Here is a 22,392-nt window from a genome sequence, read left to right on the forward strand (position 1 = left end):
ACCCGGATATACAGATAGAATGGGTCCCTCCTGGCTGCACGCGACCCGCCATAGGAACAGATGGGCACGTCTGGGGACATTGCGAGGCTAATTGGCGTTATAATTGCATGGGGATTAATATAAAGGTCCAGAAGCCTACGAACGATAGTTGGTTGATTGGAAGAACGTGGGGAATCAGATTTTGGGAACCAGGCACAGACAGGGGTGGTATATTTAAAATAAAAAAGAGAAGTATGCCACGTGATCCCCCATCGCCTATAGGCCCAAATATGGTTTGGGCACCGCCCTCTTCTACCACAAAAACCCCGCCATCCGTCGTCCCCACACCGACGGTTACCCCAAAACCGCCCTCTTCTACCACAAAAACCCCGCCATCCGTTGTCCCCACACCGACGGTTACCCCAAACAGAACAGGTCAAAGGTATAGGGCACCACCACCTACACTCAGTGATCCCCTATGGGGCATTATGCAAGCTGCATATGCCGCCCTGAATAAAACACAACCAAACCTAACTAACGAGTGCTGGTTGTGCTATAGTGTCCGACCACCTTATTACGAGGCAGTAGGAGAGCCAAGCGGGGTCATATGGGACGATAGAACGGATCCCGTTGAGTGCCCATGGGATAATAATCACACCCAGGGGTTAACTATCCAGCACGTCACAGGGAAAGGAACGTGTGTTGGGACCGTACCAGAACAATATCAGAGTCTTTGTAATAGCACAATATCTGAAGATAGGATAGCGAACAAGACAAACGCAAGATTTAAGTGGCTAATCCCCACAGCGGGTGCAGAGTGGGTGTGCTCAGACGTCGGAATGACACCATGCATATCATTAGAGGTATTTAATAGATCTGAATTTTGTGTACAAGTAGTCATTATCCCGCGATTAACGTATCACTCTGATGAAGAGGTCATGCATCAACTTGGGGGGAGCCTCAGCAGACAGAAAAGAGAGCCTACAGCAGCAATTACTTTAGCAACCCTCTTGGTTGCCGGAGGTGTGGGTGCCGGAACCGGCGTAGCCTCGCTCGTCAGAAGGAACGAGATACGAAGCTTACAACAAGCTGCGCGTGAAGATCTGGACAGAATAGAGCGACCAATCGATCAATCGGCAACTTCAGTCAGATCGTTACCAGAGGTGGTACGACAGCATCGAAGAGGATTAGACCTCCTCCTCCTAAAGGAAGGGGGGCTGTGCGCGGCGCTCCAGGAGGAGTGCTGTGCGTTCGTTGATCGCGGCGGCGTGGTTAAGGACTCCGTGGCTGAACTCCGGAAGAGAGCGGAACAACGGAACGGGACAGGGAAATAGGAGGACGCTGCTGTGAGGGTTGGCTTCACGCGTCACCGTGCCTCACTGCTTTGCTGTCTGCTCGGGCTGGGCCCTTGATCGCGATCATTTTGGGATTCATATTTGGACCGTGTATAATTAAGTGTTTATTACAACTGGTAAAGAAGCGATTGGACACCACGAAATTGCTGATCTTAACGCAAATGACTGCGGAGGGAAATAGAGAAATTGTAAATGGAGAAAGTGTAATGTTCCGTCCTATGATCACAATTAGGGAAGGAGAATTATAAGGACAAGAGTTCAACAATAAAAGAAAGAGGGGGGAAATTGTTGAGGGGGGAAATGGTTGAGGGGGCAGGAATGTTTGTCCGGAGTGAATAAGCTTAGCATGCAAAAACGCAAACCTGCTTTACTGACAGCGCGCGCAAACCGGGAACTCGCCCAATTAGTGACTGTGTAATTAACCAGCGAGGTTCGTTCATATGCGCAACGTACCATCAAAGGAAAAACCGCCAGAAGGGGTCAAGAAGGAGATGTGGAGGAAGACTACTTACTTCGACCCCTGCGGCCACCGGGAGGCAGAAGAAGACCCCATAGCAGCAACTGGATCGCGCGCAGAGGACACCGCAATGAGGAAAGGAAGGGACACGAGTACGGGAGGCGGACTGTGTAAAGGGATCGGGGACCTCTATAAAGGGATCGGGGATCTGTGTAAAGGGATCGGGGACCTGTGTAAAGGGATCGGGGATCTGTGTAAAGGGATCGGGGACCTCTATAAAGGGATCGGGCACCTGTATAAAAGGATCGGGGATCTGTATAAAGGGATCGGGGACCTGTGTAAAAGGATCGGGGATCTGTGTAAAGGGATCGGGGACCTCTATAAAGGGATCGGGGACCTCTATAAAGGGATCGGGGACCTCTATAAAGGGATCGGGGATCTGTGTAAAAGGATTGGGGATCTGTATAAAAGGATCAGGGACCTGTGTAAAGGGATCGGGGACCTGTGTAAAGGGATCGGGGACCTCTATAAAGGGATTGGGCACCTGTATAAAAGGATAGGGGATCTGTATAAAGGGATCGGGGACCTGTATAAAAGGATAGGGGATCTGTATAAAGGGATCAGGGATCTGTATAAAGGGATCGGGGACCTGTATAAAAGGATCGGGGACCTGTATAAAAGGATCGGGGATCGGCTCAACCGCTGCGACAGCCGGCGGAACGCAGTCCCCTGTCGCCCGGCGCTGCACTGCCTCTTTGCTCTTTGATTAATAAAATGCAATAATTGGCTCCTTGATTCTTGGCCCGTCAATCTACCTGTAACACACCCACGCGTGCCCACGCGTGCCCGCGGTGCTGTGCAACAGCAGCCCGGCTCCCAGCGCACGCACAGCGCGGGCTCCTCCTGTGAGCACGCGTGCAAATCACGGTGCACCGCTCCTGTGAGTTCACGGGAAAGCACCGAGCAGCAGCTGCGCTCCTGCCGAGCGTGCAACACGCCTTGCACCGTCCCCAGGTCACGCCCACGTGCGAAACCCCGCGCACCAGCACTGCACACACGTGCAAAAGCCATGCGCTGCACACGCGTACAGCGCACACTGCCACCGCTCCGCAGGCACGCGGCCCCACGCACCACGGTGCGCGTGCAAAGATGAGGGCGGCGGCGTGCACAGCGACCTGCACACGTGTGTGCGTGTGTACATGTGTGTGCATATGTGTGCATGTGTGTGAGTGTGTGTACACATGTGTGTGTGCATGTGCGTGTGTGCATGTGTGCATGTGCACATGCGTGTGCACGTGTGTGTGCGTGTACGTGTGTGTGCGTGTGTACATGTGTGCATGTGCAGGTGTGTACGCATGTGTGTGTGTTCGTGTGTGCACGTGTGTTCACATGTGCACGTGTGTACACACGTGTGCATGTGTGTGTGCATGTGTCTGTGTGTGTGCACGTGTGCGTGTGTGCATGTGTGTGCACACGTGTGGGTGTGAGTGTGCACATGCATGTGCACGCACGTGTGTGTGGGTGTGTTTGTTTTCATGTGTGTGTGTGTTCATGTGTGTTTTCATGTGTGTGTGTGCACGTGTGTGTGCTGTAAGAGACTAATGTTTTATACCATTGCCTCCAAGCTTGCTGATGAGCATGTCCGAACGTGTCCAAGCAAGACCTGGGCGAGGGCTGTGAAATCCTTCGTGTAAGGGACGAACAGATGGGCGTGTCCTGGGGCGGCCTACGCTGCAGCTCAGCGGCCGTTGAACACTCATTTGTGGAACCCATCTCCAGGGGGAGATAACCATCTCAGGCGATACCCGCCTGATGCCCAAGCAGGAGGGGTTCGAGGGGTTCGTCACGTAGACTGGAGAAATCTGGGAGATAAATAGAGGGGTCCTGCAGCCACGAAGTTGGAGGGTTTTCTCTGGAGTGGCTTCCTCTTGGAGAAGCTTTCTCTTAGGAGAGACCTCCCGAGCTGATCACTGTTCGCTGCTGCCCCTCCGGGGGTTGACCCCTCGCCGCTTCTCCCGTGCTGACCCCGCACCCCTCCTCCCGTGCTGACCCGGTGCCGCTTCTACGGACAACTGCTTGCCGCTCAGGGCTGCCCGTCGCTGCTGCTGTTCTCCCCGCTTCTGCCGCCCCTGCTCTTCTGCCTCGGACCGTCGGAGCCGCTCGCAACCGGACCGCCGCTGGGATCCTGGCTGGTGACTTTCCCTGCGTTGTACAAACCCTTGCTTCCTTCCTATCTTTCCTATCGCTCGCCTTCCCTTCCCCATCGCCCTAACAGTGTCCGCCTTCCCCGTCTCCCTGGTTTATAGCGGCAATAAACTGGTCAGACCAACATCTGAACCGTTGTTCCTTCATCTCACGCCGGGTATACACGTAAAGAACCTCGTTGCCCTCCTTTATATTGGAGCGTGACATGTGCACGTGTGTGCGTGTGTGTGTACATGTGTGCGTGTATGTGTGTGTGCATGTGTGGGTGTGAGTGTGCACATGCACGTGCATGCACGTGTGTGGGTGTGTGTTTGTTTTCATGTGTGTGCACGTGTGTGCACATGTGTTCGTGTGTGTGTGTGTATGTGTGTGTGCACGTGTGTGTGTGCATGTGTGTACGTGTGTGTGGGAGTGTGCACATGCGTGTGCATGCACATGTGTGTGTTTTCATGTGCACATGTGTGTGTGCGTGTGTTCGTGTGTGTGTTCATGTGTGTGCACGTGTGTGTGCACGTGTGCGTGTGTGTGCATGTGTGTGAGCACGTGTGCGTGTGGGAGTGTGCACATGCGTGTGCACACACGTGTGTTTTCATGTGTGTGTGCACATGTGTTCGTGTGTGTTTTCGTGTGTGTGTTCATGTGTGTGTGCACGTGTGTGTGCATGTACACACATGTGCGTGTGCATGTATGTGTACATTTGTGCGTGTGTGTGCACGTGTCTGTGTACGTGTCTGTGTGTGTGTGCACGTGTGTGCGTACGTGTGCGTGCATGTGTCTGTGTATGTGTGCACGCGTGTGCACACGTCTGTGTGTGTGTGCGTGTGTGTGTGTGTGTGTGTGTGTGCGCACGGCTTCCTGCCACTCGCGGCGCTGTCCGCTCGGTTTCTCTCCCTACTGCCCGGCCCTGCCCCCCCCCCATGGTCTGCCCGCTTGCCGGCTTCTCCCCACTCGCCCCCCGCTCGCCGTTTGCCCCCCCGCCCCCCGCCCGTCTCGCTGCTTGTCTGCCTGTCCCCCCACCTGCCCCCCTCCCCCCCCATGAGCTGCTGCGCGCCCCTGCCCGCTCCCCCGCCCATTCTCCCCCCGCCCGCTCCCCTCCCCCCTTGCCCACCGTCCCGCTGCTCGCCCCCTACCCTCACCCACTTGCCTCCCGACTCCCGTGCCTGCCGACCTGCTTTTCCTGCTCGCCTTCCCCCGCTTGCCGACCTGCCCATCTCACCGACCCCCCCCGCCTGCCCCCCCCCGCCTGCCCGTCTCCCTTTTGCCCGCCCGTGTGCTCACGTCCCCGCACACCGACCTGCCCAACTACCCGTACCCATGCCCGTACCCCTGCCCATATCCATGCCCGTACCCCTGCTCGTACCCATACCCGTACCCCTGCCCATATCCATGCCCGTACCCCTGCCCATATCCATGCCCGTACCCCTGCCCATATCCATGCCCGTACCCCTGCCCATATCCATGCCCGTACCCCTGCCCATATCCATGCCCGTACCCCTGCCCATATCCATGCCCGTACCCCTGCCCATATCCATGCCCGTACCCCTGCCCATATCCATGCCCGTACCCCTGCCCATATCCATGCCCGTACCCCTGCCCATATCCATGCCCGTACCCCTGCCCATATCCATGCCCGTACCCCTGCCCATATCCATGCCCGTACCCCTGCCCATATCCATGCCCGTACCCCTGCCCATATCCATGCCCGTACCCCTGCCCATATCCATGCCCGTACCCATACCCCGGCCCATATCTATATCCATGCCCGTACCCATACCCCTGCCCATATCCATACCCATATCGATACTGATACCCGTACCCCTGCCCATATCGATACCCATACCCGTACCCGTACCCCTGCCCATACCGACACCCACACCCGTACCCATATCGATACCCATACCCCCACCCATATCCATATCGGTATCGATACCCACGCCGTGCCCCGCCCCCACCACAGCGCGCGCCGTTCCCGCCAACACAGCCCCACCCCCACGCGCACCGCGCCGCCCCTGCAACTCCTTCACTTTAAAATCCCGCTCCTTCAAGACGGGCAGCGCCGCGCACCAATCGCGCCGCGCCCCACCGGAGCCCGGCGGCCAATGAGAAGCGCGGCGACGCGGCGGAAGTCCCGCCCAGGGGGCAGGGTCGCGGCGGCTCAGGGGGCGCCACGCGCCGCGTCATGGAGGCGCAGTGTGCGTGCGGCCATTGACGGCGCCGCAGCTGCGTGCGGAGCGGGCCCGGCTGCCCCGCGCCCCCCGCCCGCTCCCTCCCGGCCGCGGTTGCGTCCCCACGGCCGCCCTCCTTCCTTCGCCAGCGCGGAGCCGCGGGACGAGGAGGAGGAGGAGGGGGGCGATGGAGATGAAGAAGCGCATCAACCTGGAGTTGCGGAACCAGGCCCCCGAGGAGGTGAGTCCGTCCCGGCGGACGGTGCGGCTCCGCCGGGTGCGGGGCGGCGGCGGCGCGGCCTGCAAGTTGGCTGCGGGCCGGGAGCGCGGCCCCGCGGGGCTCCGCTCGTCCGTTTCCTTTCGGTTTCCGTTTTATTTCGCCTCGCTTCCCCCGCTCCGCTCCGCGCCCGCCCTCGCTCCGTCCCGCGGAGCGCGGCGTCCCGTCCTCGCGCCCCTCCTTTCCGTGGTTTTCCGGGGGGGGTCCCGGGGGGGGGGTCCGCCCCGCGCGGCGCCGCCCCCTCCGCCCGCGCCGTTTCCGCTCCGTACGGAACCTCCGTTGAGCGCTGCGGCGATAGCGTAGAGCGGAACCGGAGCTCCCGGGGCGGAGCGGTCACGGCACCGCCGCTCGGGACGGAGGGAACCGCGGACATCGCTGAACCGCGCGGCCCCGAAGTCCCGGTCCGCCCCGCGCCCCGGTTCCCCTCCGTGCCGTGGGCTGCCCGCCCCGCCCGCTCATGCTGCCCACGGACCCCTCCTCGGTCCCGGCACCGTGCGGGGCACCCACGCGTGGTACTCGGCACGGACGGCCCCGTGGAGCTGCGCCCGCTGCCCCACGGCAGCTCCCCCCCCCCCCCCACTGCTCCCACGGATGCTCCGCAGTGAAATGGGCGCATTAAACAGAACGTGGCCAACAGGTCCCCCCACAGTGACCCCAAAATCCTTTATTCCAATTCCATGGGCCCCACATTGCGGCAGTGGCCCTCAAAATGACCCAAAAATGCCCCTAAAATCCTTTATTACAATTCCATGTGCCTCACGTGGCAGTAGTGCCCCCCAAAATGACCCCATGGTCACCACAAAATGATCCTAAATCCCCCAAAATGACACCAAAATGACCCTAAATCCCCAAGTGACCCCAGGATGAGCCTAAATCCCCCAAATGACCCCAAAGTCACCCCAGGATGACCCTAAATCCCCCCAAATGACCCCAAAGTCACCCTAGGATGACCCTAAATCCCCCAAAATGACCCCAAAGTCACCCCAGGATGACCCTAAATCCCCCAAAATGACCCCAAAGTCACCCCAGGATGACCCTACATCCCCCAAATGACCCCAAAGTCACCCCAGGATGACCCTAAATCCCCCAAATGACCCCAAAGTCACCCCAGGATGACCCTAAATCCCCCAAAATGACCCCAAAGTCACCCCAGGATGAGCCTAAATCCCCCCAAGTGACCCCAAAGTCACCCCAGGATGACCCTAAATCCCCCAAATGACCCCAAAGTCACCCCAGGATGAGCCCAGCCTCCTGCGTGGCCAGCAGGTCGAGGGAGGGGATCCTCCCCCTCTGCTCTGCCCTGGGGAGAGGGGACCTGATCCAGGGGGAGAAATATCGGAGGGGTGGGGGGCACAGTGGCGAGGCCAGACTCTTTTCAGCAGTGCGTGGGGACAGGACGGGGGGGGAACGGACACAGACTGCAGTGCTGTGGGTTTGGGGTCACTTGGGGTCATTTTGGGGGGCACTGCTGCCGTATGGGGCACGTGGGATTGGAGTAAGGGATTTGGGGGTCATTTCTTTGGGGTTTTGGGGTCATTTAGGGTCATTTTGGGGCCATTTTGTGGTCATTTTGGGGGCATTGCTGCCATATGGTGCACGTGGAATTGGAGTAAGGGATTTGGGGGTCATTTTGGGGTCATTTTAGGTGGATTTTGGGGTCAGTTTGGGTGGTTTGGGGGTCATTTTGGGGGTGTTGCTGCCATATGGGACACATGGAATTGGAATAAAGGATTTTGGGGTCCCTCTGTGGGATTTTGGGGCCGTTTTGGAGAGCTGTGCGACCTGGTGTAGGGAACTGCTTTGCAGGGGGTTGGACTCGATGATCTCTGGGGGTCCCTTCCAGCCCCTGTGGTTCTGGGATTCTGTGGGGTCATTGTGTGGGGTTTTGGGGTCATTCTGGGGAGGTTTCAGGGTCACTTGGGGCCATCTTGGAGTCATTTTGGGTGGGTTTTGGGGTCGCTTTGTGGGGTTTTTGGGGCATGGCTGCCATATGGGTTACGTAGAATTGGAATAAAGGATTTTGAGGTCGTTTGGGGTCGTTCTGGGGATCCTTTTGGGGGGTTTTGGAGTCTTTTGGGGATCCTTTTGGGGGGGTTTGGAGTCTTTTGGGGATCCTTTTGGGGGTTATTTTGGGGGCATTGCTGCCATTTGGGGCACATGGAATTGGAAAAAAAGACTTTGGGGTCATTTCATGGGGTTTGGGGTCATTTCATGGGATTTTGGGGTCAGTTTGGGGTCATTTCATGGGATTTGGGGGTCACTTAGGGGTCCCTCTGTGGGCTTTTGGGGCCGTTCTGGAGACCTGTGCCACCTGGTGTAGGGAACCGCTTTGGCAGTGGGGTCGGACTCGCCGATCCCTGGGGGTCCCTTCCAACCCCTGCATTTCTGAGGTCGGTCGGGACTCAGCCCGGGACTGAAGGCCCCGTTTGGTGTCGCAGCCCACGGAGTGGGGCAGAGCGTGGGGAGCTGCGGTGCAGCGCAGTGCGGCCCCACTGGGCCGTGGGGATGGTCGCGGTGGGGCTGCACGGGGTGTGGGGCACGGGAGCCCACGGTGTGTGGGGCGCGGCCCCGTGCTGAGGCTGTGCCGGGTGCTGCGGCCTCGTGGGCGCGTTAGGACACATTGAGGCCCTATTGGGCCCTATTAATGTCCTCGCTAACGAGGGATGTGTTCATCAAGGGATGAAGCGGGCTGGAAGTTAATTAGCTGCTGGGTGCCGCTCTCCTGCGTTGATGAGCTCGCTGTTTGGATGGAAGTTGTTTAATTGGGCTTCGTTAACCCGAGGGATGCGCTGCGGGGTTCGGGTCTGGGGAGGAGTGGGGCGGCTTCGTGGGCTCCCGTGGGATGGTTGGGATTTAGGAGTGGGTTTGGAGGGAACGGTTGGGATTTAGGAGTGGGTTTGGAGGGAACGGTTGGGATTTAGGAGTGGGTTTGGAGGGAAAAGCCCCACTGGGTTTTGTCCCCACTGATGTGAGGGATATGTGGGGTGGGGTGGGGGGGTTTGGGGGGGCTGCCCACCTTTGTCACAGCACCTTCACCTCGTGCTCCCCATGGAGTGGTCCCTTTCACTCCCAGCCGTGCTGTGCTGGAGCCGTGGGGAGCCCAGAGCGTCCACACCGACATCACCGCTCGCGGTTCATGCGGACAGAGCGAGCCGAGGGGAGATACATGGGGGGCGGGGCAGTGGGGGGTGGTGGGGGGCGGGGCGGTGGGGCCGTGCCTCTCAGTGAGGCGGGTGGGGGTGACTGCAGCCACAAGTGTGGTCTCAGTGACTCCGAAGGCCGCGAGGAGGAGTGTGGGGAGGGACGAAGGCCCCGAGGAGGAGCGCGGGGAGGGACGAAGGCCTCGAGGAGGAGTGCGGGGAGGGACGAAGGCCTCGAGGAGGAGCGCGGGGAGGGATGAAGGCCTCGAGGAGGAGTGCGGGGAGGGACGAAGGCCCCGAGGAGGAGTGCGGCTAGGGACGAAGGCCCCGAGGAGGAGTGCGGGGAGGGACGAAGGCCCCGAGGAGGAGCGCGGGGAGGGACGAAGGCCCTGAGGAGGAGCGTGGGGTGGGACGAAGGCCTCGAGGAGGAGCGTGGGGTGGGACGAAGGCCTCGAGGAGGAGCGTGGGGAGGGACGAAGGCCCTGAGGAGGAGCGCGGGGAGGGACGAAGGCCCTGAGGAGGAGCGTGGGGTGGGACGAAGGCCCTGAGGAGGAGCGTGGGGTGGGATGAAAGCCCCGAGGAGGAGTGCGGGGAGGGACGAAGGCCTCGAGGAGGAGTGTGGGGAGGGACGAAGGCCTCGAGGAGGAGCGTGGGGAGGGACGAAGGCCTTGAGGAGGAGCGTGGGGAGGGACGAAGGCCTCGAGGAGGAGCGCGGGGAGGGACGAAGGCCTCGAGGAGGAGCGCGGGGAGGGACGAAGGCCTCGAGGAGGAGCGTGGGGAGGGACGAAGGCCTCGAGGAGGAGCGCGGGGAGGGACGAAGGCCTCGAGGAGGAGCGTGGGGAGGGACGAAGGCCTCGAGGAGGAGCGTGGGGTGGGACGAAGGCCCTGAGGAGGAGCGTGGGGTGGGACGAAGGCCCTGAGGAGGAGCGTGGGGTGGGACAAGGCCCTGAGGAGGAGCGTGGGGTGGGATGAAGGCCTCGAGGAGGAGCGCGGGGGGGACGCTGTGCAGGAGCGGGGGTTGGGTGCTGCTCATCCCGCTGTGCTCTGTTTGAAGGTGACGGAGTTGGTGCTCGATAACTGCAAGTCCAGCAATGGGGAGATCGAGGGCCTGAACGATTCCTTTAAGGAGCTCGAGTTCCTCAGCATGGCCAACGTGCAGCTGGCGTCGCTGGCCAAGCTGCCCACGTTGAGTAAGCTCCGCAAGGTACGTGTCCTGAAAATGGCCCCAAAACGATGCCAAAATCCACTCCAGATGACTCCAAAATCCCACCGAATGACCCCAAAATCCTTTATTCCAACTCCATGTGCCCCATATGGCAGCAGTGGCCCCTAAAATGACCCCCAAATCCACCCAAAATGCCGCCAAAATCCCACAGAATGACCCCAAAGTCACCCCGAAATGACCCCAAAATCCTTTATTCAAATTCCCTGGTCCTCATATGGCAACAGTGTCCCCCAAAATTGCTTCAAAATCCTACCAAATGACCCCAAAATCCTTTATTCCAATTCCATGGGCCACATATTGCAGCAATGGTCCCCAATGTGACCCTAAAATGACCCTAAAATCCTTTACTGCAATTCCATGTGCCCCATATGGCAGTAGTGCCCCCCAAAATCCCCCAGAGTGACCCCAAAATCCTTTATTCCCAGTCCATGGGCTCCATATGGCAGCAAAGCCCCACAAAGTGACCACAAAATCCCTCAAAATGACCCAAAAGTCCCACAGAATTACACCAAAAGGACCTCAAAATCCCACAGAGTGACCCCAAAATCCTTTATTCTGATTCCGCGTAACCCACATAGCAGCAGTGCCCCCCAAAATGACCCCAGAATCCACCATAAATGGTCCCCAAGTCCCACACGATGATCCCAAAATCCTTCATTCCAATTCTATGATCCCATATGGCAGCAGTGCCCCACAAAGTGACCCCAAAACCCACCCAGAATGACCCCCAAGTCACCCCAGGGTGAGCCTAAATCCCCCAAATATCCCCAAAGTCACCCCAGGATGAGCCTAAATCCCCCAAGTGTCCCCAAAGTCACCCCAGGATGACCTAAATCCCCCAAATGTCCCCAAAGTCACCCCAGGATGAGCCTAAATCCCCCAAATGTCCCCAAAGTCACCCCAGGATGAGCCTAAATCCCCCAAATGACCCCAAAGTCACCCTGGGATGACCCTAAATCCCCCAAATGACCCCAATGTCACCCCAGGATGAGGCTAAATCCCCCAAATGACCCCAAAGTCACCCCAGGATGAGCCTAAATCCCCCAAATGACCCCAAAGTCACCCCAGGATGAGCCTAAATCCCCCAAGTGACCCCAAAGTCACCCCAGGATGAGCCTAAATCCCCCAAATGACCCCAAAGTCACCCCAGGATGAGCCCAGCCTCCTGCGTGGCCAGCAGGTCGAGGGAGGGGATCCTCCCCCTCTGCTCTGCCCTGGGGAGAGGGGACCTGATCCAGGGGGAGAAATATCGGAGGGGTGGGGGGCACAGTGGCGAGGCCAGACTCTTTTCAGCAGTGCGTGGGGACAGGACGGGGGGGAACGGACACAGACTGCAGTGCTGTGGGTTTGGGGTCACTTGGGGTCTTTTTGGGGGGCACTGCCGCCGTATGGGGCACGTGGGATTGGAATAGGGGATCTTGGGGTCACTTTGTGGGATTTTGGGGTCATTTTGGAGTCATTTTGTGGGGCTTTGTGGGATTTTGGGGTCATTTGGGGGGATTTTGTGGTCATCTTGTGGGCATTGCTGTCTTATGGGGCACGTGGATTTGGAATAAAGGATTTTGGGGTCTTTTTTGGGGATTTTGGGGTCGTTTTGGGTGGTCTTGTGGCCATATGGTGCGCGTGGAATTGGAATAAGGGATTTTGGGGTCATTTTGGAGTCATTTGGGTGGATTTTGGGGTCAATCTGGGGGCCATTGCTGCCACGAGGCCCAAGGAATTGGCATGAAGGATTTTGGGGTCCATTTGGGGTCCATTTGGGGAGGCTGTGACCCTTCATTCCCTCCCTCGTCCCCCACTGCAGCTGGAGCTGAGCGACAACGTCATTTCCGGAGGCCTGGAGGTCCTGGCAGAGCGATGTCCCAATCTCACGTACCTGAATCTGAGCGGCAACAAAATCAAAGACCTGGGCACCGTGGAAGCTCTGGTGAGTGCGGCCCCGCCGTGGGACGGAGCGGTGCGAGGGCTGACGTCCTTTCAGATGAAGCAGCGTTGGGTGTAAACGGCAGCGTGGGAATCCCACATCGGGGATTCAGAGCAGCGTCTTCCGCTCCTTCCCCGGCAGCTGTGGGTTTGCTGTGCCCCCGCTGCTCCCCACGCGCTGAACTCAGCCGTGCTTTTTGTGCCGCTCCCGGAGGAGCGGTGCTGGGAAATCCCTCCCGTGAAATCCTTTCCGTGTCGGACGTGGGAGCCGTGCAGCTCCGGCTCTGGAGGAGCAGCCCGGTTTCGTGTGCTCGTCCCCTGCCCCGATCTGCGGAGGTGCAGCAGCTGCTTAGGAGACAAAGTGCAAGCAGCCACTGAGCCTGTGCAGTAATTAGCGTGGGTCTGAGGCGGTTAATTAGCAGCGTACCTGAGCAACGGGAGAGTTAAGTGCAGGAGGAAGCCGTGGCTTTGATGTGCCCATGGGTTGACCTGTCGTCCCGTTGCTCTCTGGGGCTCTGTGAGCTCTTCTGTGGATGCTGTGGGGCCCCAAGGTTGACCTGCTGTCCTGTGGGTCTCTATGGGGTCACTGTGGGTCTTAATGGAATCGCTGTGGGGCTCAGTGGGGTGCTCTAGGGCTTGCTGTGGTCGCAGTGGGACCCTGCGGCTTGACCTGTCGTCCTGTTGCTCTCTGGAGCTCAATGAGCTCTTCTGTGGATGTTATGGGACCCAAAGGTTGACCTGTTATCCTATGGGTCACTATGGGGCTCTCAAGGGCTCATTCTGGTCCCTGTGGGTTGACCTGTCCTCCCATTGCTCTCTATGGGGCTCTGTGAGCTCTTACGTGGTTGCTATGGGGCCCTGTGGGTTGACCTGCTCTCCTATGGGTCTTTATGGGGCTCTTTGGTCCCTATGGGTTGACCTGTCCTTCCTTTACTCTCTATGGGGTTCCCTTTGGTCCCTATGGGTTGACCGTTCCTCCTTTTGCTCAGTATGGAGCTCTGTGAGCTCTTCTGTGGATGCTGTGGGGCCCAAAGGTTGTCCTGCTCCTCTGTGGGTCACTATGGGGCTCCATGGGGCTCTTTGGTCCCCATGGGTTGACCTGTCCTCCTTTTGATCTCTATGGGGCGGGGCTCTGTGAGCTCCTGTGGATGCTATGGGACCCAAAGGTTGACCTGTTATCCTATGGGTCACTGTGGGGCTCTCAAGGGCTCATTCTGGTCCCTGTGGGTTGACCTGTCCTCCCATTGCTCTTTATGGGGCTCTGTCAGCTCTTACGTGGTTGCTATGGGGCCCTGTGGGTTGACCTGCTCTCCTATGGGTCTTTATGGGGCTCTTTGGTCCCTATGGGTTGACCTGTCCTTCCTTTGCTATGGGGTTCCCTTTGGTCCCTATGGGTTGACCTGTCCTCCTTTAGCTCTCTATGGGGTTGCTATGGTGCCCAAAGGTTGTCCTGCTCTCCTGTGGGTCACTATGGGGCTCCATGGGGCTCTTTCGTCCCCATGGATTGATCTGTCCTCCTTTAGCTCTCTATGGGGTTCCCTTTGGTCCCTATGGGTTGACCTGTCCTCCTTTAGCTCTCTATGGGGTTGCTATGGGGCCCAAAGGTTGTCCTGCTCTCCTGTGGGTCACTATGGGGCTCCATGGGGCTCTTTGGTCCCCATGGGTTGACCTGTCCTCTCATTGCTCTCCATGGGGCTCTGTGAGCTCTTCTGTGGATGCTATGGGGCCCAGACTCAGCCCTCTTGTCCTCCTGGGCGCACTGTGGGCTCAGGGTCAGCGGAGCATGGACGCCCCCCGGTCCCGTTCCTTTTCAGCCGCGCAGCCGCTCATCCCCGGCCCCGTGGGGTCACTGTGGGGTCTCTGTGCCCAGAGCAGTCGCAGGGGGCACTACACCGCGGCGTGCTCTGCGTGTTTCAGCTCCTCGTGGGGGTTCTGTGCTGTGCAGGGCGCTCACGGGGCAGTGCTCCGTAAAGCTCCCCACGGCGCACAGCCCACGTGTCCTGAGTGTGCGTGGGGTCTGAGAGCTGACACGTCACAGTGTGCTGTGCCACAGTGACCGCGTGGGGGTCGGCGTGGCACGGGGCGTGGCACAGGGTGGGTCGGTGTGGCGTAAGGCAGATTGGTGTGGCATGGGGCGTGGCACGGGGCGGGTCAGTGTGGTATGGGGTGTGGCATGGTGCGTGGCATGGTGTGGGTCAGTGTGGCACAGTGGGTCAGTGTGGCACGGAGCGTGGCAGTGCAGGTCGGTGTGGCGCAGTGCAGGTTGGTGTGGCATGGAGCGTGGCCGTGGGGGTCAGTGTGGCATGGGGTGGGTCAGTGCAGCACAGAGCATGGCATTGCAGGTCGGTGTGGGTTGGTGTGGCACAGTGTGGGTCGGTGTGGCACGGGGCGTGGCACGGAGCATGGCAGTGCAGGTTGGTGTGGCACGGGGCGTGGCCATGGGGGTTGGTGTGACATGGGGCGTGGCACGGGGTGGGTCAGTGCAGCACAGAGCATGGCAGTGCAGGTCGGTGTGGCGCAGAGCGTGGCCGTGGGGGTCGATGTGGCACAGGGCGTGGCCGTGGGGGTTGGTGTGGCATAGTGCAGGTCGGTGTGGCACGGGGCGTGGCCGTGGGGGGTTAGTGTGCCACAGGGCAGGTTGGTGTGGTGCAGGGTGTCCCATGTGGGGGTCGGTGTGGCACAGAGCGTGGCAGTGCAAGTCGGTGCGGCGTGGAGTGTGGCACAGGGCAGGTCGGTGTGGCACAGGGTGTCCCATGTGAGGGTCGGTGTGGCACGGGGCGTGGCCGTGGGGGTCGGTGTGGCACGGGGCGTGGCCGTGCTCTGCCTGCACGGCTGCGTTGGGCACACGGTGCATTTATCTGTGGTGGCGATCGCAGTGCGGCTCCAAACCGCATTTTGAGTCGAACTTTGTGCTGAAGTTTGGCTGGGCGCAGCTCCGGGTGGGGCGAGGTGGGGCAAGGTGGGGCGAGGTGAAGTGGGGCAGGGTGGGGCCAGGTAGGGTGGGGCGATGTGGGGCAGGTGGGGCGGGCCAGGGTGGGGCAAGGTGAGGTGGGGTGGGGCGAGGCGAGGTGGGGCTGGGTGGGGCGAGGTGGGGCGGGGCAAAGTGGGGCAGGGTGGGGCAAGGTGAGGTGGGGCAGGGCAGGGTGGAGCCAGGTGGGGCGGGGCAGGGTGTGGTGGGGCGGGGCAGGGTGGGTGAAACGCGCTGTGCTGCTGCTGCCGTGTGGGTTCTGCTTCCTTGGATTGAGAAGAGGGCAGAGATCCTTTCCGTTTCTTTCCAGCAAAACCTTAAGAACTTGAAGAGCCTCGACCTGTTCAACTGTGAGATCACGAACCTGGAGGACTACAGGGACAGCATTTTCGATCTGCTGCAGCAGATCACGTACCTGGACGGCTTCGACCAGGAGGACAACGAGGCGCCGGACTCGGAGGATGACGATGATGAGGGTGAGCTCACGACGACCCGCGCGGCCGCACTGCTCCATATGGCAGCGGTGCCCCACAAAATGACCTGAAAATGGCCCCGAGATGGGGGTCACTGTGGGGGATTTGGGGGTCATTGTGAGGGCCATTGCTGCCATATGGGGCCCATGGAATTGGAATAAAGGATTTTGGGGTTTCTCTGTGGGATTTTGGGGCCGTTTTGGGGTCATTTTGGGGGGCGTTGCTGCCATTTGGGACACATGGAATTGGAATAAAGGATTCTGGGGTCCCTCTGTGGGATTTTGGGGCCGTTTTGGGGTCATTTTGTGGGGCGTTGCTGCCATATGGGGCCCATGGAATTGGAATAAAGGATTCTGGGGTCCCTCTGTGGGATTTTGGGGCCGTTTTGGAGACCTGTGCGACCTGGTGTAGGGAAGTGCTTTGGCGGGGGGTTGGACTCACTGATCTCTGGGGGTCCCCTCCACCCCCTATGATTTTGGGATCCTGATTGATTCTGGTTCTGTGTTTCTGTGAGTTGTGCCTGGAGCTCGTGATGTAAAAGAGTGGGTGGTTTTTCTTCGAGGAAGAAGAAAGCTGCCGCGCTCCTCTGCATTTAAGTCAGACTCAGTTCCCACTTGAAAGCCTTTTCCCACGGGCGCTGGAGCTCGCTCACCCCGCGCTCGTTAGCTCGCGTCCTTAACGAAGCGTCCCTTCCCGCACTCTGAGGCCGTTTCTCCTTTCTGAAGGCGACGAGGACGACAACGACGATGATGAGGACGAAGCCGGTCCCCCGGGGGAGTACGAAGAGGAGGACGACGAGGATGATGGCGGCTCAGAGCTCGGGGAAGGCGACGAGGAGGAGGAAGTCGGCCTTTCGTACCTGATGAAAGAGGAGATTCAGGTAAAGGGCTCCGGGGGCCCCGCAAAGGAGAGCGGAGCGGGGGATCCGCCCGCGGACTTTGGGTCCGTTCGATGCTGAGTGGGGGATGGGAGCCCCAGCAGAGGACGGAGTGCGGTGTGAGCGGTGGCGGTCGGTGCTCGGGCACTGCTGGAGGAGCCCGCTGTGATCCCGCACCGTCACGGCCACAGAATGGGTTGGAAAGGCCTTAAAGGTCACCAGGGCCAACCACGGCCCAACCGTGCTGCCCTCGCTCTGAGAACCCTCGGCTGCATCGCATCTCTGAGCACCGCCTCCAAACGGCTCTGAACCGCAGCCGGGGGCCCCACCACCCCCTGGGAGCCCTCTCCAGGGCGCAACGACCCCTTCTGTCCAGGAGCGTTTCCTCACGTCCGACCTGAACTGACCCTGGCACGACTCGGAGCCGTTTCCCCCGGTCCTGACAGCACTGAGCAGTCCTGCCTGCTTATAGATTCATAGCTCCGTGAGGTTGGAAAGGAGCTACGAGATCACCCAGTCCAACATCCTCCTGTCACCATCCCTACCCAACCGCTCAATCCAATCCCTCAGCACCTCATCCAAACGCTCCTTGAGCAGCGCTAGGGATGGTGCCCCCACCCCCTCCCCAGGCAGGCCATCCCAGGGCCTGACCACTCCTTCAGAGACAAAATTCCTCCTCAGATCTCATCTCAATCTTCCCCGGCGCAACTTGTGGCCATCCCCTCCCGTCCTGTCGCTCTCCCCGTGAGCACCGTTCAGATATTGGGGGGGAGCAGCGAGGTCTCTGCTCATCCTCTTACCCACACTGAGCAGCCCCAGCTCCCTCAGCCTCTCCTGGTGGGGCCGATTCCCCAAAGCCCTTTGTGAGCTGTGGAGCTGCTCCAGTGCCTCCACATCCTTTCCATACCGAGGTGTCCAACGCTGAGCACAGCACTCGAGGTGAGGCCTCATTCACGCTGAGCTCGGGGCACGATGGCATCCCCGTGCTGCTCAGCACCCCAGTCCTGACCCAGGCCAGGACGCCGTTGTCCTTCCTGCCCCCCGGGCACACTGCCGGCCCCCCTTCAGCCCGGTGCCCGCCAGCACGCCGAGCTCCCTTTCCACCAGGCAGCTCCGCAGCCTCTCCTCCCCACGCTTGTAGGGCACCTGGGGTTGTGACCAAAATGCAGGACCCCACGCTCAGCCCTGTTAAAACTCACACTGTTAACCTCGGCCCATCAGTCCTGCCTGTCCAGGTCCCTCTGCAGTGCCCTTCTCCCCGCTGGCAGACCACTCTCAGGCCATGGGATCCGGGGCCTCTGTTCCCTGACCCCAAAGTCATCCCCAAATGACCCCAAAGTCCCACAGAACTACTCCAAAATGACCCCAAAATCCTCTCAAAGTGACCCTAAAATCCTTTATTCGCATTCCACGTGCCTCATATGGCGGTAGTGCCACCCAAAATGGCCCAAAAATCCACACAGCATGGTCCCAAAATCCCACATGATGACCCCAAAATCCTTTATTCCAATTCCGTGGGCCCCATATGGCAGCAGTGCCCCCACACAGTGACCCCGAAATGACGCCAGAATCCACTCCAAATGACTCCAAAGTCCCACAAAATGACCCCAAAATCCTTTCTTCCAATTCTGTGTGCCCCATGTGGCAGCAATGGCCCCTAAAATGACCCCAAAATAATTTATTCCAATTCCATGGGCCCCATACGGCAGTAGTGCCCCCCAAAACGGCCCCAAAATCCCACAGAGTGACCCCAAAATCCTTTATTCCAATTCCATGGGCCCCATATGACAGCAGTGCCCCACACAGTGACCCCAAAATTATTCAAAAATGACCCCAAGATTTTGGGGGCGATGTGGGGTTGCATTGCTGCCATTTGGGGCCCATGGAATTGGAATAAAGGATTTTGGGGTCCCTCTGTGGGATTTTGGGGCCGTTTTGGAGACCTGTGCGACCTGGTGTAGGGAAGTGCTTTGGCAGGGGGTTGCACTCGATGATCCCTGGGGGTCCCTCCCAGCCCCTTTGGTTCTGGGATCCGTGCTGCCCCTCCATCCACACCGCCCCACGCGCTCCTGCAGCCCCTCCCTGGGCACAGCTCGCAGCGATCCTTTCCCAATTGTTTTAAAGGATGAAGACGATGACGATGACTACGTTGAGGAAGGAGGCGATGAGGAGGAGGAAGGTGAGTCCTCGGCCAAGTGTGGGTGTCATGGAGCCCAGCGGGCGTGGGGGGGGCAGCTGTCGGCGTGAAGCACTGAGTGCTTTCATCAGTGGGGGGCAGAGCTGAAGCCGCAGCGTGGGAAGGGAGCGCGGCAGCGCCCGCAGGATTTCCTCCTCTGGAGTGGGCAGGAGGAGCGTGGACGTGGATGTGTGTCCCACAGTGTGGAGTGGGCAGGAGGAGCGTGGACGTGGATGTGTGTCCCAAAGTGGAGTGGGCAGGAGGAGCGTGGACGTGGATGTGTGTCCCACGGTGTGGAGTGGGCAGGAGGAGCGTGGACGTGGATGTGTGTCCCAAAGTGGAGTGGGCAGGAGGAGCGTGGACGTGGATGTGTGTCCCACGGTGTGGAGTGGGCAGGAGGAGCGTGGACGTGGATGTGTGTCCCAAAGTGGAGTGGGCAGGAGGAGCGTGGACGTGGATGTGTGTCCCACGGTGTGGAGTGGGCAGGAGGAGCGTGGACGTGGATGTGTGTCCCAAAGTGGAGTGGGCAGGAGGAGCGTGGACGTGGATGTGTGTCCCACGGTGTGGAGTGGGCAGGAGGAGCGTGGACGTGGATGTGTGTCCCAAAGTGGAGTGGGCAGGAGGAGCGTGGACGTGGATGTGTGTCCCACGGTGTGGAGTGGGCAGGAGGAGCGTGGCCGTGTGTCCCAGGGCTGAGGTTGGCTCCGCAGGGTGCAGGATGTTATCAGGCTGTGGCTGCTGAATTACCCAGGAAACCAAGAGCTGAGTGTTGTGTGATTTCGGTGTTTGATATCCCACATCACGACGTCGCGTGCTGTGCTGGGAGCTCAAGAGTTGATGCTTTATCCCCGTGGGGATCCCTGGCTGGGAATCCACGGCTCCTGACACCGCTGGACCACAACTGAGCGTTAACTCCTGCGCTCCCAATACACCGCGCGATGTTACGATGTGGAATATCAATACAACAGAAATGATGAAGCCATGATGACGAGGCTCCACCTGGGGAGCTGCTGGCGCTCCCTCCTTCACGTGCTGGGGTTTCCGAGTGGGGCAGTGCCCGTCTGGTGTGCACTGCTGGCTCAGTGGGGCAGGCCGTGGGGATGTGCAGAGCCCTTCAGAGCAGGGCTGTGATGCGGCAGCGCTCCGTCCTCCCCTCCTCAGCATCACTGCCCTCAGATCCGTGCACATATCGGACCGGGATGGCCGACGAGCCGGGAAACGAGAGAGGACCACGCATTGGACTGGATGACCTTGTAGGTCCTTTCCAACCTAATGGACCTATGAACCTATTAGCTGGGCTGAGCTCAATGGGGTGAGGTTCAGTAAGGCCAAGTGCCGGGTGCTGCACTGTGGCCACAATAACCCCATGCAGTGCTATAGGGGCAGAACGGCTTGAAGGATGGAGAGAGGAAAAGGACCTGGGGGTGTTGGCTGATGCTCGGCTCAACGTGAGCAGTGTGCCCAGGTGGCCAAGAAGGCCAACGGCATCCTGGCCTGGATTAGAAACAGTGCAGCCAGCAGGAGCAGGGAGGTGAGCATCCCCTGCACTCAGCTCTCCAGTGCTGCGTTCAGTTTTGGGCCCCTCACTGCCAGAAGGACATGGAGGCCCTGGAGCGTGTTCAGAGAAGGGCAGCAAAACTGGGGAGGGGTCTGGAGCACCATGAGGAGCGGCTGAGGGAGCTGGGATGGGTTGGGGTGGAGAAGAGGAGGCTCAGAGGAGACCTTACTGCACTCTGCCACTTCCTGAGGGGGGGTTGTGGTGAGGAGGGGCTGGGCCTCTTCTCCCTGATAAATAACGACAGGACGAGAGGGGACGGCCACAAGTTGCGCCGGGGAAGATTGGGATGAGATCTGAGGAGGAATTTTGTCTCTGAAGGAGTGGTCAGGCCCTGGGATGGCCTGCCTAGGGAGGGGGTGGGGGCACCATCCCTAGCGCTGCTCAAGGAGCGTTTGGATGAGGTGCTGAGGGATTGGATTGAGCGGTTGGGTAGGGATGGTGACAGGAGGATGTTGGACTGGGTGATCTTGTAGCTCCTTTCCAACCTCATGAACCTATGGACCTATGAGCATCTGTAGGGCTGACAGGACCGCACTTCGTGGCTGCACCAAAGTCACCGCTGCTGAGGGCGAGCGGAGGGGCTCTGCAGCACAAGGGGGGGACCGGAGCGGCTGTGGGGTCTGAGCGCTGTCGGGATTTGGGCTGCGTGTGTCGCAGTCACAGTGAGAGCTGGCACGTCTTTAAGGGGTTTCTTAAAGGTGGGTGTGAGGAAAGGCTTGCTCCGTGCGCGCTGCCTGCCTCGGGGAGCTGAGCCGGCCCCGACCCGCTCCCGTCGCCTCTGCTGAGTGCTTGAGGTCTGAGATCTTGTCCTCATCCTCTTCCTCAGCAGACACCGTTCGAGGGGAGAAGAGGAAACGAGATCCTGAAGACGAAGGCGAGGAAGAGGACGATTAATTCGTGATCGACCACGCAGGACCAGATTCCTAAGCCACAGAATACGCAATAGTGATTATGCAGACCCGTATGTCTCCATGTACCATAGATGTCCCCACAGAAAGCGGTAACTTTTTATAGGAGAAGTGTGGTTTTACTATTCTGCCCTTTTTACCATTCCAGATAAGATACCATAGCCTGCTAGTGAACCTATAGGAAAACGATTTCCAGCCCCGTGATTACCGAAGCCATTGTCAGGTTTTCCCCCTAGGGTTTGATTTGGAGCTCTTTAATTTCGTACAAGCTTGCTGTGCTGTCACCGTTCCTCCAGAGTTCAGATGTCTGTCTCACACGGATTTCATACCGGGAATTTCCCCCAGATTTTCAGGTTTTTGTACTTAAATCAGTGCAACTCGGACTGTTTTGCCTCGTGGAGCTGCTCCTGGGCCGCGCTCCGAGTGCTCGGCATCGAGCTCCAGCTCTGCTGCAGCTCCCGGAGAGCGGCCCCGGCACCTCGAGCTCTTCTCCCCGCTGAGCAGTGAACGCTGTGAAGCCTCAGTGGGTCTTTCAGAGGGTTTTTTCCCCTTCGCTGGAGAGCTCAGCTTGCTGTGATGCGATGCCGCGGCCAAGAGCGAGGGCTGCGGTGCTCCCGGGCCGCGTGCTCGTTGCAGGCAGGAGCAGCTCTGCTTCCACTCCTCCTGCAGAAGGAGCGCGGTGTCCCTCCCTCAGCTCTCAGTCCTC

The 22,392-nt window shown here is 59.4% G+C and overlaps 1 protein-coding gene across 2 annotated transcripts; it reads left to right on the forward strand.

Annotated features, from left to right (window-relative positions):
• The first annotated feature begins 6,315 nt into the window (after window positions 1-6,315).
• On the forward strand, window positions 6,316-21,942 carry ANP32E (acidic nuclear phosphoprotein 32 family member E). Of its 2 annotated transcripts, none has more exons than XM_065729147.1 (7): window positions 6,316-6,402; window positions 10,633-10,782; window positions 12,608-12,730; window positions 16,005-16,170; window positions 16,893-17,047; window positions 19,169-19,223; window positions 21,605-21,942. In XM_065729147.1, the coding sequence occupies exons 1-7, from the start codon at window positions 6,349-6,351 to the stop codon at window positions 21,670-21,672; spliced, it is 771 nt and encodes a 256-aa protein (XP_065585219.1). In that variant the 5' UTR covers window positions 6,316-6,348; the 3' UTR covers window positions 21,673-21,942. The 2 variants fall into 2 exon arrangements, with proteins under 2 accessions (XP_065585219.1, XP_065585220.1); XM_065729148.1 differs by having other exon boundaries at window positions 21,608-21,942.
• Window positions 21,943-22,392: the final 450 nt, after the last annotated feature.

This window comes from Cyrtonyx montezumae, unplaced genomic scaffold, assembly GCF_038088225.1.
Source record: "Cyrtonyx montezumae isolate F1298 unplaced genomic scaffold, pur_monq_1.0 scaffold_106, whole genome shotgun sequence".
In the NCBI taxonomy this organism is placed as follows: domain Eukaryota; kingdom Metazoa; phylum Chordata; class Aves; order Galliformes; family Odontophoridae; genus Cyrtonyx; species Cyrtonyx montezumae.

Coding starts and splice junctions, on each gene's coding strand:
- ANP32E (XM_065729147.1), top strand. CDS start 6,349: ATGGAGATGAAGAAGCGCATCAACCTGGAGTTGCGGAACCAGGCCCCC. Junction 16,171..16,892: donor GGAGGATGACGATGATGAGG/GTGAGCTCACGA, acceptor TCCTTTCTGAAG/GCGACGAGGACGACAACGAC. Junction 17,048..19,168: donor TGATGAAAGAGGAGATTCAG/GTAAAGGGCTCC, acceptor ATTGTTTTAAAG/GATGAAGACGATGACGATGA.